The following is a 13,154-nucleotide window of genomic DNA, read 5'->3' as shown; positions in this document are numbered from 1 at the left end:
ATAAAAAACACACTAATTAAATCAACATCTCGACAACTTTAACAAGGTTTAATTGCACCTTAGCAGACTGTGATACTGTGAATAACTACATAGTGTGTGTGTGTGTGTGTGTGTGTGTGTGTGTGTGTGTGTGTGTGTGTGTGTGTGTGTGTGTGTGTGTGTGTGTGTGTGTGTGTGTGTGTGTGTGTGGGGGTGTGTGTGTGTGTGTGTGTGTGTGTGTGTGTGTGTGTGTGTGTGTGTGTGTGTGTGTGTGTGTGTGTGTGTGTGCATCTTGGTCGGTCTGCATGCGTGTCTCTCTGTATGCATGTCCTCGTCTCTGTGTTTGACCGTGTGTGTTTCTGTGTTGTGTTTTTTTTTTGTGTGTGTGTATTTTTCTGTGTGTATGCATTTGTCTGTGTGTTTTTATGTGTATTTGTCTGTGTGTTTGGGTGTGTTTGAATGTGTGTTTGTGTGCATTTGTCTGTGTGTTTGTCTGTTTGTATGTGTATTTGTCACTGTGTGTTTGTGTATTTGTGCATGTTTTTCTGTGTGTGTGCGTTTGTGTGTGTATTTTTCTGTGTGTGTTTATATGTGCATTTGTCAGTGTGTGTTTGTGTATTTGTCTGTGTGCATATTTGTCTGTGCGTTTGTGTCCGTTTGTGCATGCGTTTGTGTGTGTCTGAGTTTGTGTGCGTTCGTTTGTGTGTGTCTGTGTGAAATCATCTCATTCAGACTGAATAGTTTAAAGAAGTTTAAGTTCTGGGTATTAACCCCCATCAATAATCAAGTGTCAAATTACAAGCTCACGAATTGTGTTTATTCTATGACTTGACTTTTGCAAGAAAGCAATGTGTGTAGTAAATGAGATATGTGACATTAAAAACTTTTATATATATATTTCGCTCAAATTTCGACGACAACAACATGGTGGTAACCTTTGTGCTTCATTTTATTGAAGTTCTCAATTTAAATAAAACTTCTTCTACATCCACACAAAGAACAATGACCTTCCAAAAATGATGCTACACATATCAAAACAAATAATTCATCCATCATTGGCCAGCACTGGTCTTTGAATGTTCCTCATGAAGGTGCATAGATACAAGACAGTATCAGGATACTCGGAAAATTAAATTGGTTTCATAGTCTCATACGTGTTCTTCGGGTATCTGTCCAGGGATCTTAGCTCGCTGATCCATGGTACCTCTGGGGCTGGAGCCGGTGGTTCTCTGGATGAACTGGAGGAAGCTCTCCTGCAGGGACCCCTCGTGGCTGGAGGCCCCGACCTCCGCCGGCTGAGTCAAGCAGCAGCGGCGGAACTTGATGAGCTCGTCTCGAATCTGTCGGTTCAACAGGCCGTAGAAGAAGGGGTTGACTGCAAAAGAGGAGAAGGCCAACCAGTTGACTGCCTCTTCTAAATCCCCAGGGCTCTGCATGGAGCCGGTCAGAGACATGTGCAGGTGGAAGATGAAGTAGGGCAACCAACACACCATGAACTGGCCTACAATGAAGACCAGGGTGAGAGCAGCCTTGCCCCCGCTGAAGGCCCTCTCGGGGGTCAGCCTCGGGGGAACCGTTTGGTCGGTCGCGATCATGGCGCCGTTGCTTTGCGTCGAGTCGCCTCCATCCTTTGCTGTGACCGCACGTGTAACCTGCTGTAAGGCGACGGAGCGAGCGACCTTGTACACGCCACAGTAGACGGCGAAGATGACCAGAGCAGGAACCAAGAAGCAAACGACGGTGAAGAGCACCGCAAACTCTCTCCGGAGGCGACTGTGGCTGGCGTGGAGGGAGCAGTGACCGGCGGCGATGGAGCTCTGAGGTCCGTAGGCCGGCCAACCGAACAGCGTGACCAACGCCAAAACGGCCGACTTAAACCAGATCAGGACCATGACCCCCATGGCCAGGCTGATGGTCATCTTCACCTCATACCTCATGGGATGCACGATGTAAAAGTAGCGCTCCACGCTGATGGCCGTGATGGTGAGAATGGACAAACAGGTGAGAAAAACGTTGACGAAAATGTAAACCTGGCACTCCAGCACCGTGAACGACACCGTCCCGAAGAACGGGGAGCTGGAGATGATGCCCAGGGGCATGAGTAGGATGGCGCACACCAGGTCCACCGCACAGAGGTGGCAAACCAGTGCAAACCTCTTGACGTGAGGAGCGCGAGCTATGGCCACCATCACGCCCGTGTTGGCCAACAAGGCGATGAGGTTCAGCGTCACCATGCAGAACAACCCGAAAAGGTCTTTCAGTTGGGACTGGGAGCTAGTGACTACGCCCACTTCCGCAGGGACGGTAGGCGGGAGCTCCCAGGGGACGGAGGTACGATTCGACACCGGTGAAATCATGGGGCCAAACTCTTTAGCCATTTCCCTTCGTCAAAATCCTCCATCCTCAGATGTCGCCATCTTTGGACAGCCTGAAACACAAGACCAGAATATGAGAGTCCTCCAGAAATCTACAGCGTTCCATGACTTTATCTGAAGACTTTCTTTGGGCGCGTGCATCTTCAGTTTATGAGAATGATTCGCTATACCGCGGGTTTACGAGATGTGCGACGTACACTTAACATAGCATCATTTTGGCTAACATTCAGAGCATTAGTTCTGTGTCCTGGCTGCTGATTGGCTCAAGGGAGGCTTTATAGCTCGTCATGCTATTGGCCAACAGACGATAAAGTTTTGTGGAATACTGAAGATACACCACCCGACACAGTGGCAACGGCGCTTGATCCTTGAAGTTTCATCGAACTTTTTTGAATGTTTAGTCCAATTATTTTATTCAAGCCTTTATTTTACTTGTATACACACAGGGTATAAAATGTTCAAAATTTTAAAAAAGATAAATATTGTGTCGCTACTTTGTGGATTTTCTCTTTTCGCAGGTGGACCTGGAATGTAATCCCTGGGATATTCAAGGGAACACTCTTCAACGGACAAAACAGGAAGTCAGCAGCAACATGGAGGAAGACTGAAAAGAAGTTAAAAAAAACTCTTCTGTCAGTATTATTTAGAGGTTAATTTATGTGAGAATCCATGTTTGAGGTTCTTTTCCAGGTGAGATTAGGTGCAAATCCACGTTAAATGTCATAATTTATTTATTTATTTTTTACAATTTTTGATTTGATTTTCAGTATTGTAAAACAACAGAGAAGTACAACAATTATATTTTTATACAGCTGAAAAGCAAACACCCAAAATAATATAAAATAAATTAATTTGAAAAAGCAAATTCATTAATTCACAATTAAGTTGCAGTGTAGAAAGTTTATAAAGCATTTTTGGTAAAAAGACAGTCTTTTCTGTATTAAAAAAAATAGATCATTAAATAGATTAAATACATATAAATAATGTATAATTACCTTTACTCAATTATTTATATTTTAAACTAATCAAAGCTCAATAAATGTGTTACAAAATGTAACAATGATATTAATCTAAATTTACTTCTATTGTCTTTCATTTTGATCAGCTTTTATACATTTCTTCACTCACTCTACGAAACAAAAGAATAGAAATTAAATAACATACCAAGGATCCTCGTGAAGAGTCCACTTCATATCCAACACATTTGTCTTCAGCACAAACCAACATCCAGGACCATCTTCTGTCTCCAGATGTTCTTGAAAAATCCCTGTTGATCTTAAAGATAAGAATCTGCTTCTTCGCACAACTGCCAACACTGTCATCCGTGTGTGTTGTGTTGTGTGCGCCTGTGACTGTCACACATTGTGTTCCCTGCGATTGTCGCCAACAGAGACACAGTGTCTCAAAGAGAGCCCCCCCTAACCCCCCGACCGGGTCCTACTGACCCCCTTCAGTTTCACAGCTCTGTTGTCCCTTTGGTCGCTCCTGCTGACACACAGTTGTGTTCATCTTCACAGTAACTGACTTGACAAGAGGTGCAACAATCATCATGATGGAGGGACTTGTGTTACTGTGTTGAGATGTAGTGTGTATGTCTGTTTTGTGTCGGTGTGTGCACATCTTTGTGTTGTGTTTCTGTGTGTTTCTGTGGTGTGTTGTGTGTTGACCAAGAACATCGTATGGTCCGTGTTGCGATTATGATGTGTTGAATAAAAGACAACAAATTAAAGGAAGCCATTTTCTTTAATTTAAACCAGAGTTTCTAGTGCAAAGACGCTGGACACAAGGATTCCACAGGTGCTCGGTCGTATTCAATCCACTGGACAAGTCATTTGTCCAAACTGTTCATCGCGAACAATATTTTCTTTCCCAAAGAGCCACTTAAGAGAATATTTTCTTTGACATCAAATGACATTTCAAAGCGCATACGAGTCTTCCGTGTCAATGTTTCTATGCATAGAGCAACAATTACATTACATTCAAAGGCAGTTAAACATTTGCTAAGGCATGCGGTCAGTTTTCCTTCTTGTTTAACAGCTAAACAAAACCTTTTAAAGATGTAGATGATCAGTGGAGATTAAAGGAGAGAATGATACAATCGTTGAACACTTGTTCAGGAGAAGAAATTAGAGGAATCCAATCACATGGAAGGATAAACTCTTCTCAACGTATCACATGTTCAGCTCCAACAGGAAGCGAAGGCGACACTGGCTTTCTTTATAGATGAGATACTCGCTGTTGCTAAAGCAACTGTCCTTGTACTGGGGCTGCTCAATGGCCTTGCCCTGCGGCACCGCCACCTGCTTACCATCCAGGGAGACGAAGATGTCCTGAGATGGATCTAAAATCCAATTGACATGAAGATGATTCAGCACCAGGTCTTTAGAATAACTTGCTTATTCAACGTTGATGCAGTTTTATAAGCAGCTCAATTAAATAGTCGAGTCGACCTCAGATTAGAAAATACTAAAATTAATCTCACCCGGTTCCTGGGATCCTCGTGCCACCACGCTGTCAAAGCCATTAGGAGCCTTCTTCAGGGAGCAGTTATCTCTGACGATGGTATGTTCTTTACCGAGGGCCACCTCGCTCAAGAACATCACACCCGTGTGTTTGGAAGTGTGGACTTAATGGAAAGGGTAAAATGTATTATGAGATACAAAGTCTCGATTGTAATAACTGCAGTTGAAAGGTTCATTCATGAAGCGCGAGTTAATCCCTGCCAAGATTTTCACATAAAGTCTTAAAAAACAAACTCCAGATTCATAAAGCAGACACGACTCTCATCATAAACACGTGAGTATTTGATGAATTTAAAAGTAAGTAAGTAAGTAAGTAATATTTATTTATATAGCGCTTTTCTAGACCAGGGTCACAAAGCGCTTAAACAATCAAAACAATACTCAGAAAAGTATATACTTTAAAGATCAAGATAATACTGAGAACAACACAGGAGTTCCAGAAAATCAAGGAAAAGCCTGAACAAATAGAAACGTCTAAAGATGTTTCTTAAAGGAGTCAGTAGACTCCATCAAGCGCAAAGAGAGAGGAAGATCGTTCCAAAGCTTAGGAGCAACAGCCTGAAAAGATTTCTCTCCTCTGGTCCTGAGCCGTGTGCGTGGAACCATAAGTAGATTCTGATCCACAGACCTCAGAGCCCGAGCTGGGGTGTAGGGCTGGATCAGATCAGTGATGTAAGGAGGAGCCTGACAATGAATAGCTCTGAAAGTAAGAACCAGAATTTTAAAGTTGATCCTGAAAGAAACTGGAAGCCAGTGAAGAGTTTTAAGGATCGGAGAAATGTGAGTTCTTCTACTAGAGCGGGTTAGAATTCTTGCTGCAGAGTTCTGAATCAACTGCAGGCGAGACAGCTCCTTCTTGTTAAGACATGAAAACAAACTGTTACAATAGTCCAGGCGAGAAGAAACAAACGCATGGATTACAAGCTCCAGATCATCGACAACATTTTCCTAAGTTTAGAGATTTTTCTCAGTTGAAGGAAACAGTTTCTGGTCAGTTTTCTGCAGTGTCGAACAAGAGACATGTCTTTATCAAATACAACACCCATGTTTCTCAGGCTCAGTTTGACAGACCGACCTAAGTCACCCAAGTACTGACTCAACCATGGAACCTTATCATCAGGAGCAATCACCAGTGTTTCAGTTTGTTTCAGAGTGTTTTCACTCAGCCATTGTTTGATTTCTAGCAAACAATTGACTAAGCTGTTCAGCCTTTGGGGCTCAGTTGGGTCAAAAGAGCAGTAGAGCTGGATGTCATCAGCAAAAATGTGATAAGAAACATCTGGAAATCTCTGAATGATTTTACCGAGGGGAATCAAGTACAGCAAAAACAATAAAGGACCCAGAACAGAACCATGAGGGTCTCCACACAAGAGATCTGCCGATTCAGACCTCATTTGATTGGCAGATACACTAAAAATGCGCCCAGAAAGGTAAGATGAGAACCATTCTAACACAGAAACAGACAGTCCTACTTCATCCCTCAGTCTTCTCAGCAGGATCTGGTGATCAACTGTGTCAAAGGCTGAAGACAGATCCAAAAGAACCAGAACAGTGAATTTACCAGAGTAAGCCGACATCATGATGTCACTGGACACTTTCAATAAAGCTGTCTCCGTAGAGTGATGTTTACGGAAGCCAGACTGAAACTTCTCATGGATGTCGCTCTGATCCAGGAACAAAGACAGCTGCTCAGACACCACCTTCTCCAAGATCTTGGACAAGAAAGGGAGCTTAAAATAGGCCTGAAATTACTGAGGTCAGTTGGGCCTAAGCCTGGTTTTTTGAGCAGAGGCTCCCCTGTGGAAAGGGAGAGGTTCACCATATTGGTAACCCAGGGGCCAATTACATCAAATACTTTGATAAAAAGCCTACAAGGAAGGACGTCATCTGAGCAAGAGGAGGGTTTCATCTTGTTCACTAGTGCCGAAATATCACCCAAAGATACAGCAGTGAAGGAGGACCAAGAGGAGGAGAGGGGCTCAGAGACAGTAGGGGTTCCAAACAAAGGGGGAGATATTTTCTCTTTGATCAATTTAATTTTGGCAATGAAAAATCTCAACAATGCATTGCTGTCAGCTTCACAGAAGACAGGCGTGATTTGAGGAGCAGGAGACACGAGAGAATTAATCGTGTCAAACAAAACTTTGGGGTTTTTCAGAACAAGATGTGACGTCATCAACATGAAGATTAAAGTCTCCAAGAATAAGAACAGATTCCATCTGAATAATGAAAGATAAGAAGTCACTAAAGTCTTTCAAGAACACCGCCGCAGGACCAGGCGGACGGTAGATTGACACACAATAGAAAGGTCTTGTAGAACCAACCAAGATCATCTGAGACTCAAAAGAAGTGAATTCCTGTGTCTGAATCACTTTGCAAGAACAACTCTCCCTAAAAACAGTAGCAAGACCTCCCCCACGACCAGAGAGGCGAGGCTTCCCCAGGACAGCGCTCCCTACTGGACAGAGTTCGTTCAGATGAATAAACTCTTCCTCTCTCTGCCAAGTCTCAGAAAGACATAATAAATCCAAATTAACTCTTGTGAAAAGATCATTAAGATTAAAGGATTTATTAGTAATGGAGCGAACATTAAGAAGTCCCACATTCAGCACTGATGACGTCACTGACGACGCCGCGTCACTGACAGGCGCGCAGAGCGGGATCTTTTGCAGCGAACAGCGGTCACGTGGGTACCAGCTGTCACTGTTGTTCAACTCCGTAGTAAAAGCCGAATTAAAGAGAGGAAATTAAAAAATCTTACCACCTTTCGTTGAGGTCTGGGCAGACGGCAGCGCTGATGTGTCGTCAAGCTCTTCAGCGAGAGGAATGTCGATCAAACATCGATGACATCCAATGACGTCAGAGTTGTTCCGAGCGATCGCGACTGCACGTCTCATCCTGACCTGTACTCCAGACCGACTCGATCGCTTGTGGAAATCGCCCGGTACCCGAGAGATCAAACGATATTCCACAGAGTCCGAGTCGATGAGAAGCGGAGCCGGAAACATATTCACCGGACGTTGGTAACGGTCGCGGTTATAATCCTCCATGGACTCTTTGATGTTGAAAAGAGCATCACGATCATATATCTGAGATGCTTGAGACATATCTTAAGTGATATGAGCATAATATCCAGACAAGTAGTCGTTAAAACGACTGTTTTTGGCAATTATTGCAGGAGCTTACGTTCAAGCAGCCGATCAAAGGCTCACCGGAAGCGGTAAAAGTGAGAGCAGCTCGTAGTAGTGAGTCATTCACATAAATATCTGATCAACCATATAAGGAGGTGTAGATGAGGCTGTTCACCTGTCAGTCACGTTGCCAAAAAAAAAGATTTAAATAATATTTTCTGCTGTCGTTGTCGAGTTAAAGCACAGGGGATGCGACAGGTTTTCTTGGTGAAAGAACATGCAAATAGAGGCAAATAAACGCACTAAACAAACTCTTGAGGATTAAACTCTAAAATATCACCTGCTTTTGAGATCATCGCACACATTGTTGAGGAAACATCTGTGTCAGGAAATAAACCTAAAGATTATAGACTAATAATAGGGTAAAAAATATATATGTATGCGTTTTAGTATTATTTTTTAAATAAACATTCTTGATATATAAAAGAATGTGAAATCTATTGAGTCAATGTACATTAACTGATTCAACTAAATGTGTTCTTTTATTATTTTTTGTTATGTTCAAATCATGTTTTTTGAAGGCGTCAATATAAATGGATATGTTCAGTTATCTACAAGATCAAAGCTACTAAAATATTGACCAAAGACAAAATATCTTCAATCTCCCGCTCTTCGTTCTGCTCGCGCTTCATGAATGAGACGCAAAGATACGTTCATCTTATCTCACCGTAACCGGCCGACTTCTCGTTTTCAGACGCAAAGTAGATCCCGGAGCCGACGCGACCCCCGGAGTGAGGCATGATTCTCAGACCACTTTTGAGGATCGCCGCCACCACCGCGATGTTGGTGCCGTGCCAGAGCAGACGACGGTTCTCCAGATCTTCGTGCTCGGAGAAGCGAGCTCCCTGTGGTGATCGGTCAGCTGGTTAACCCGAGTGCATCAGTTTGACCTTCGTATTTGAGAGAACAGGCTCCAAACCTCTAACTCGCGCTCCACCTCCCAGACGTTGACGATCTTTGGTTTACGATACCTTCCTGCAGTTTGGTCCAGATACTTTTTTATGATCTGAAAATTAATATTCTCCGTGAATGCATCCATCGTCTGCAACCGAGACGTCATTTTGATCTACCTTGAAGGTTTCCGTTTTCTTGTCCATCAGAACCAGTGGACACTTAAGGGAGTTGTAGTCTTGATCCAGAGGGTGAGGAACAGTCTCTACCATCTCTTCACAGGCCTTCTCGGTTTCAGTTTTCAGTGTTTGGGCAAGTTCGATGTCAGCCAAAACCTTTGCAGAGCAGTTGATAAAAGTTTATCAAAGTATCTTCGCAGAACTGGACACTTTAACTCGGTTAATACATTTAAACTTATTCAGCCTTGACTGAGTTTCTAATATACGGACACTTACCATGAGCATCTCTTTCTTCTGTTTCACGATCTCCTGAGTATTGATGGTTGGTGGTCGGTTGCGTCCAAAGTTATGTGGGACGGTGGTGAAGAACTTGGACGACAGTTCTTCCAGAACCGGAGCTCGGCTTTTCTTGTTCATGGCCGCCTCGAGCTCCTCGAGAACCTCGAAGCCTTTTGCGATCTGCATCTTGCTGAGCTTGCCCAGAGGCATCTTCTTGATGTCTGATCAAATATTCAGAGAAACGGAGGAAATCAGCTTTGAAGGCGACACATTTTTAAGATAAGCCTTTTTATGATTAAACTGGGAGCAATTTCCATTTGGTTTTATAATATTTAAAGCTATATTTTTTTTCAAGATACTGTAACGATCAAATATTCACTGCGTTTGTTCATTTTTTTTGTATTGCAACTTCCAGCTGTTAGATGGCAGCAGTCATTACGTCCTTCACAGTTAAAGGAACAAGAAATTCTCTCAAGTTTTTGGCATTGACTGAGGACGAGAGGATACAGTGACTCCAGCAGCTTTTAAAGCTGATGTTTGGACATATTTTGGTTAGAAAACAAATGAAAGCAGTTACAACTTCATCAAGAGTCATGTGGTCTGTAAATTCTGCAACACCAGAGTCAAGTACTCAGACAATACTACATTATATACTTGTTCCTACAGTATCACCATATATGGTATCACTGTCACTGAATTGTGACACGTATCGTATCACCAGATTCTTGCCGATAAGCCCCACTATTCGTTAGGACAAGGCCTAAACAGGGCAAGTACGTTGGGTGTAGTCGAAAAGTCAAACAAGTAGCTGTTGCTACTGAGACAATTGTTGTTTGCTCGGTCTGTGACTTCTAGATCTAACAAACCAGTTTCTATTGTCTGAGGCTCACTTTCTTTTGCCACACCTACCCAGGTTCATGCATTCCATGGCCTCCTTGAACATGTCGTTGCTAAATATAAGCTCAATGAGCTTCTGTGTAGCATTGTCCAGTGTGCAGGGCTGCCTTTCTTGAATATGGACTTTTCCATCCACAGTTTCCACCTAAAATAAAAGACAAGTTCTTTATGTGCATTTTGTTTGCAAAGAAACCCAATTGATAAATACCTTGACTTCTGCATCCTCCTCTCCGTCCACCTCTATGAGGGTGTACTTGCCCGGCTTAGACTCGAAGTTTTCACGATCGCTCCAGTTGTTCTTCGTCTTGTCTTTGAACTTTTTCTCAAAGTCCTTGATGGCATCCTCAGCAGAACTGAACGGAAACAGTTTGTTCTGCCCCGACTCCCCCTGTTAAGAGATTTAAAAACCTGATTGAATGAATGAACAAGACGAATGATACGATCAAGACATAGTAAACAACAGCAGCCGATGAGATCAATCAGAAGAAACGTCGTGATGGCATCAGTTTGTCCAACACAATCTCTTTTGATGATGTTTTTCCGTGTAAAATAACACATTCATTTGCTCGTTTACATTTTCCATGACGCTGTCATTTTATTCAATATGAATGGAGCTCAATTTACAACATCCGTTATGTTGTCACCAACTGAAAGTCCATCAAATCTATAGGGAGCTCTTAGAGGCTCAGGTATCATGTTTCTTTTGGAAGTGCGGGAAATAAAAACACACTAAGAAACAAATGTTTCTTTTAACTTTCTTTCTCTTACTCTCTTAAATCTCTTCCGTTCATATGGACCAATCACAGGTTTTGTTTTCTATATGTTTTTATTATCAGGGTTCCAGCTAATCCTGAAAAAGTCTTAATAGGCTGTAAAATTCATGAATTTAAATATATAAGGTAAAATTCAAATGTCTTGAATCATAATTTTCAAAAATCTTAAAAAATGAGAACACGTTACAAGTATGATGTTAAAAAAACATTTGGGTTAAAACTGTCGACAGATCTATTAAAAAACTTCAAACTTCTGCACATGTATTTCTGGAAGCCACCCAGGCAGGTCGTTCGCCTCGACCCAGAGACAACACGAGGGATACCACAAACACATTTGTTTTGGGGCTTAACCCCGAAATAACAAGGGTTACTCTTTAACAAACCATCATTCATTGTTGAATAGCTGGGATCCGTTTTTTCCTTTCTCCACTATAGTCTTACTTCAAGTGTTAAGTGTCTTGAGATAACTTTGTTATGATAAGACACTTTAAATGAAATTAAATTGAATTGAACCCTGATTTTGTAACCTATTTTTATTATGACCCTTTATATTGAACAAACTACTGTCCATCATGGATGATGACAGTCATCCTCTCAACACTGTCATCAGTGAGCAGAGAAGCAGAATGAGTGCACAAATGCTCCTACCCAGGTGCAAAACAAATAGACTCAGGGACTCATTCATTCCTCGGGCTATTAAATTGTACAATTCTGAGTTCGGGGGCTGAAGTGGAGTGAGAGTATCTGGATGTTCTGTTCTATGTTAGTTTTTGTATCTTTGTCTTTGTTGTTTTTCTTTGACCTATGTTCTTTATCTTTATCTTTAGACTTAGATTGTGTCATCTTGTTCTTTCTCTTTATGTTCTTCTTCTTATTTTATTTTTAATTTATTATTTTGTATTGTTTATGAAAAATTGCTGGCTATTGGAAAAAAACAATTTCCCAAAGGAAACCTCCTGAGGGATCAATAAAGTTTTACCTTACCTTACCTTATTTTGTAACCTATTTTTATTATGACACTTTATATTATTTTTATTTTGCTGTGTTTTTTGCCTTGTTGTAATTTAAAAATAGACGGACAACATATTCCTATTGTAATATGATTTATCATCGACTATGTCATTTGTGTCAATAAAAAGATAATGAAAAACAAAGAAACTTTAATGACATAAACTCACCACTCGACCCCATCTGTTCCAGGTGAAGAAATTGTTATGATACTTGATGATTTGAATGACGTAAAACTTGTTATTATTGTTGCCGATATTGGCCTGATTGAGCATACAGTCGTAGTCTTCGTGCACCTGAGGACGAAGCAAAGACGTGAGAAGATAAACTTGTAAAGATTCATATGAAGTGACTGTGACATGAACTCTTACCTCACATTCATGCTGTGGATAAGTACAGTGATCGTCCACCTTCCTCTTGCCTTTCACCTGTGGCCCTGCCGACATCAGAGCCTCTTTGGCGGACGTGAAGGCATCTTTGGGTTTGGGTGTCTGAGGTTCTTGTTTGACCTTCTTACCACCAGCTTTGGAAGCAGCTGCAGATCTTCTCTTCGGTGCCATCGAGCTCCTGCAGACACGTCACGTGATTCGTCAGGACAAGCCCAGGCAAAGTCAAACTTCACATTCGAACCCTGAATCGAATCGAAACTAAAACTATTCGTCAGAAAGTCAACGTTTATTTGACTATTATACGCGAAGGGAGGATTATAAAAAGAATAATAAAAGTATCATCACAAGAATGGAAATAAAAAAAACTCATTTCCTGGTTTCACCTCCTACACGGATCATCTCTTACCTTTGGAAAAGCGCGTGGACGATCAGAAAGATCAGATAAACAGATCAGTTGTGACAGTGGAGTGACTTCAGGAGGCAACTTACAAATGGGAGTAGGTTTTGATGTTTACATTAAGAGAGGGGAGGAGATTTACTGGAAAATCTTCTTCTCCGTGGTCTGCTGCGGCTCCTCTGTTGTTTTTACCGCCCCCTTCGGTTGCATGTAGTTACTGCAGAATAAAAAATCTATATAATGTAAATTATATTTACATTATATTTTATTATTA

The 13,154-nt window shown here is 41.8% G+C and overlaps 2 protein-coding genes across 3 annotated transcripts; both read right to left on the bottom strand.

Moving 5' to 3' along the window:
• Window positions 1-910: 910 nt before the first annotated feature.
• gpr61l (G protein-coupled receptor 61-like) lies at window positions 911-3,579 on the bottom strand. Of its 2 annotated transcripts, XM_087800717.1 has the most exons (3): window positions 3,519-3,579; window positions 1,470-2,407; window positions 1,192-1,354 (listed from the first exon to the last, which is right to left on the bottom strand). In XM_087800717.1, exons 2-3 carry the CDS (start codon window positions 2,355-2,357, stop codon window positions 1,328-1,330), a joined length of 915 nt encoding a protein of 304 aa, XP_087656843.1. In that variant the 5' UTR covers window positions 2,358-2,407; window positions 3,519-3,579; the 3' UTR covers window positions 1,192-1,327. The 2 variants fall into 2 exon arrangements, with proteins under 2 accessions (XP_087656841.1, XP_087656843.1); XM_087800715.1 differs by having other exon boundaries at window positions 911-2,407.
• Window positions 3,580-4,078: 499 nt separating this feature from the next.
• On the bottom strand, window positions 4,079-13,038 carry parp3 (poly (ADP-ribose) polymerase family, member 3). Its single transcript, XM_087801218.1, has 11 exons — window positions 12,890-13,038; window positions 12,466-12,661; window positions 12,265-12,390; window positions 10,522-10,701; window positions 10,326-10,458; window positions 9,414-9,637; window positions 9,138-9,293; window positions 8,987-9,073; window positions 8,735-8,912; window positions 4,837-4,980; window positions 4,079-4,695 (listed from the first exon to the last, which is right to left on the bottom strand). The coding sequence occupies exons 2-11, from the start codon at window positions 12,652-12,654 to the stop codon at window positions 4,526-4,528; spliced, it is 1,587 nt and encodes a 528-aa protein (XP_087657344.1). The 5' UTR covers window positions 12,655-12,661; window positions 12,890-13,038; the 3' UTR covers window positions 4,079-4,525.
• Between the last annotated feature and the right edge of the window lie 116 nt (window positions 13,039-13,154).

The sequence above is a fragment of the Callionymus lyra genome, chromosome 10 (assembly GCF_982586985.1).
Source record: "Callionymus lyra chromosome 10, fCalLyr1.hap1.1, whole genome shotgun sequence".
NCBI classification, from domain to species: Eukaryota; Metazoa; Chordata; class Actinopteri; order Syngnathiformes; family Callionymidae; genus Callionymus; species Callionymus lyra.
Note: the sequence above shows the minus strand (reverse complement) of the source record. Positions and strands in the feature narration are given on the sequence as shown.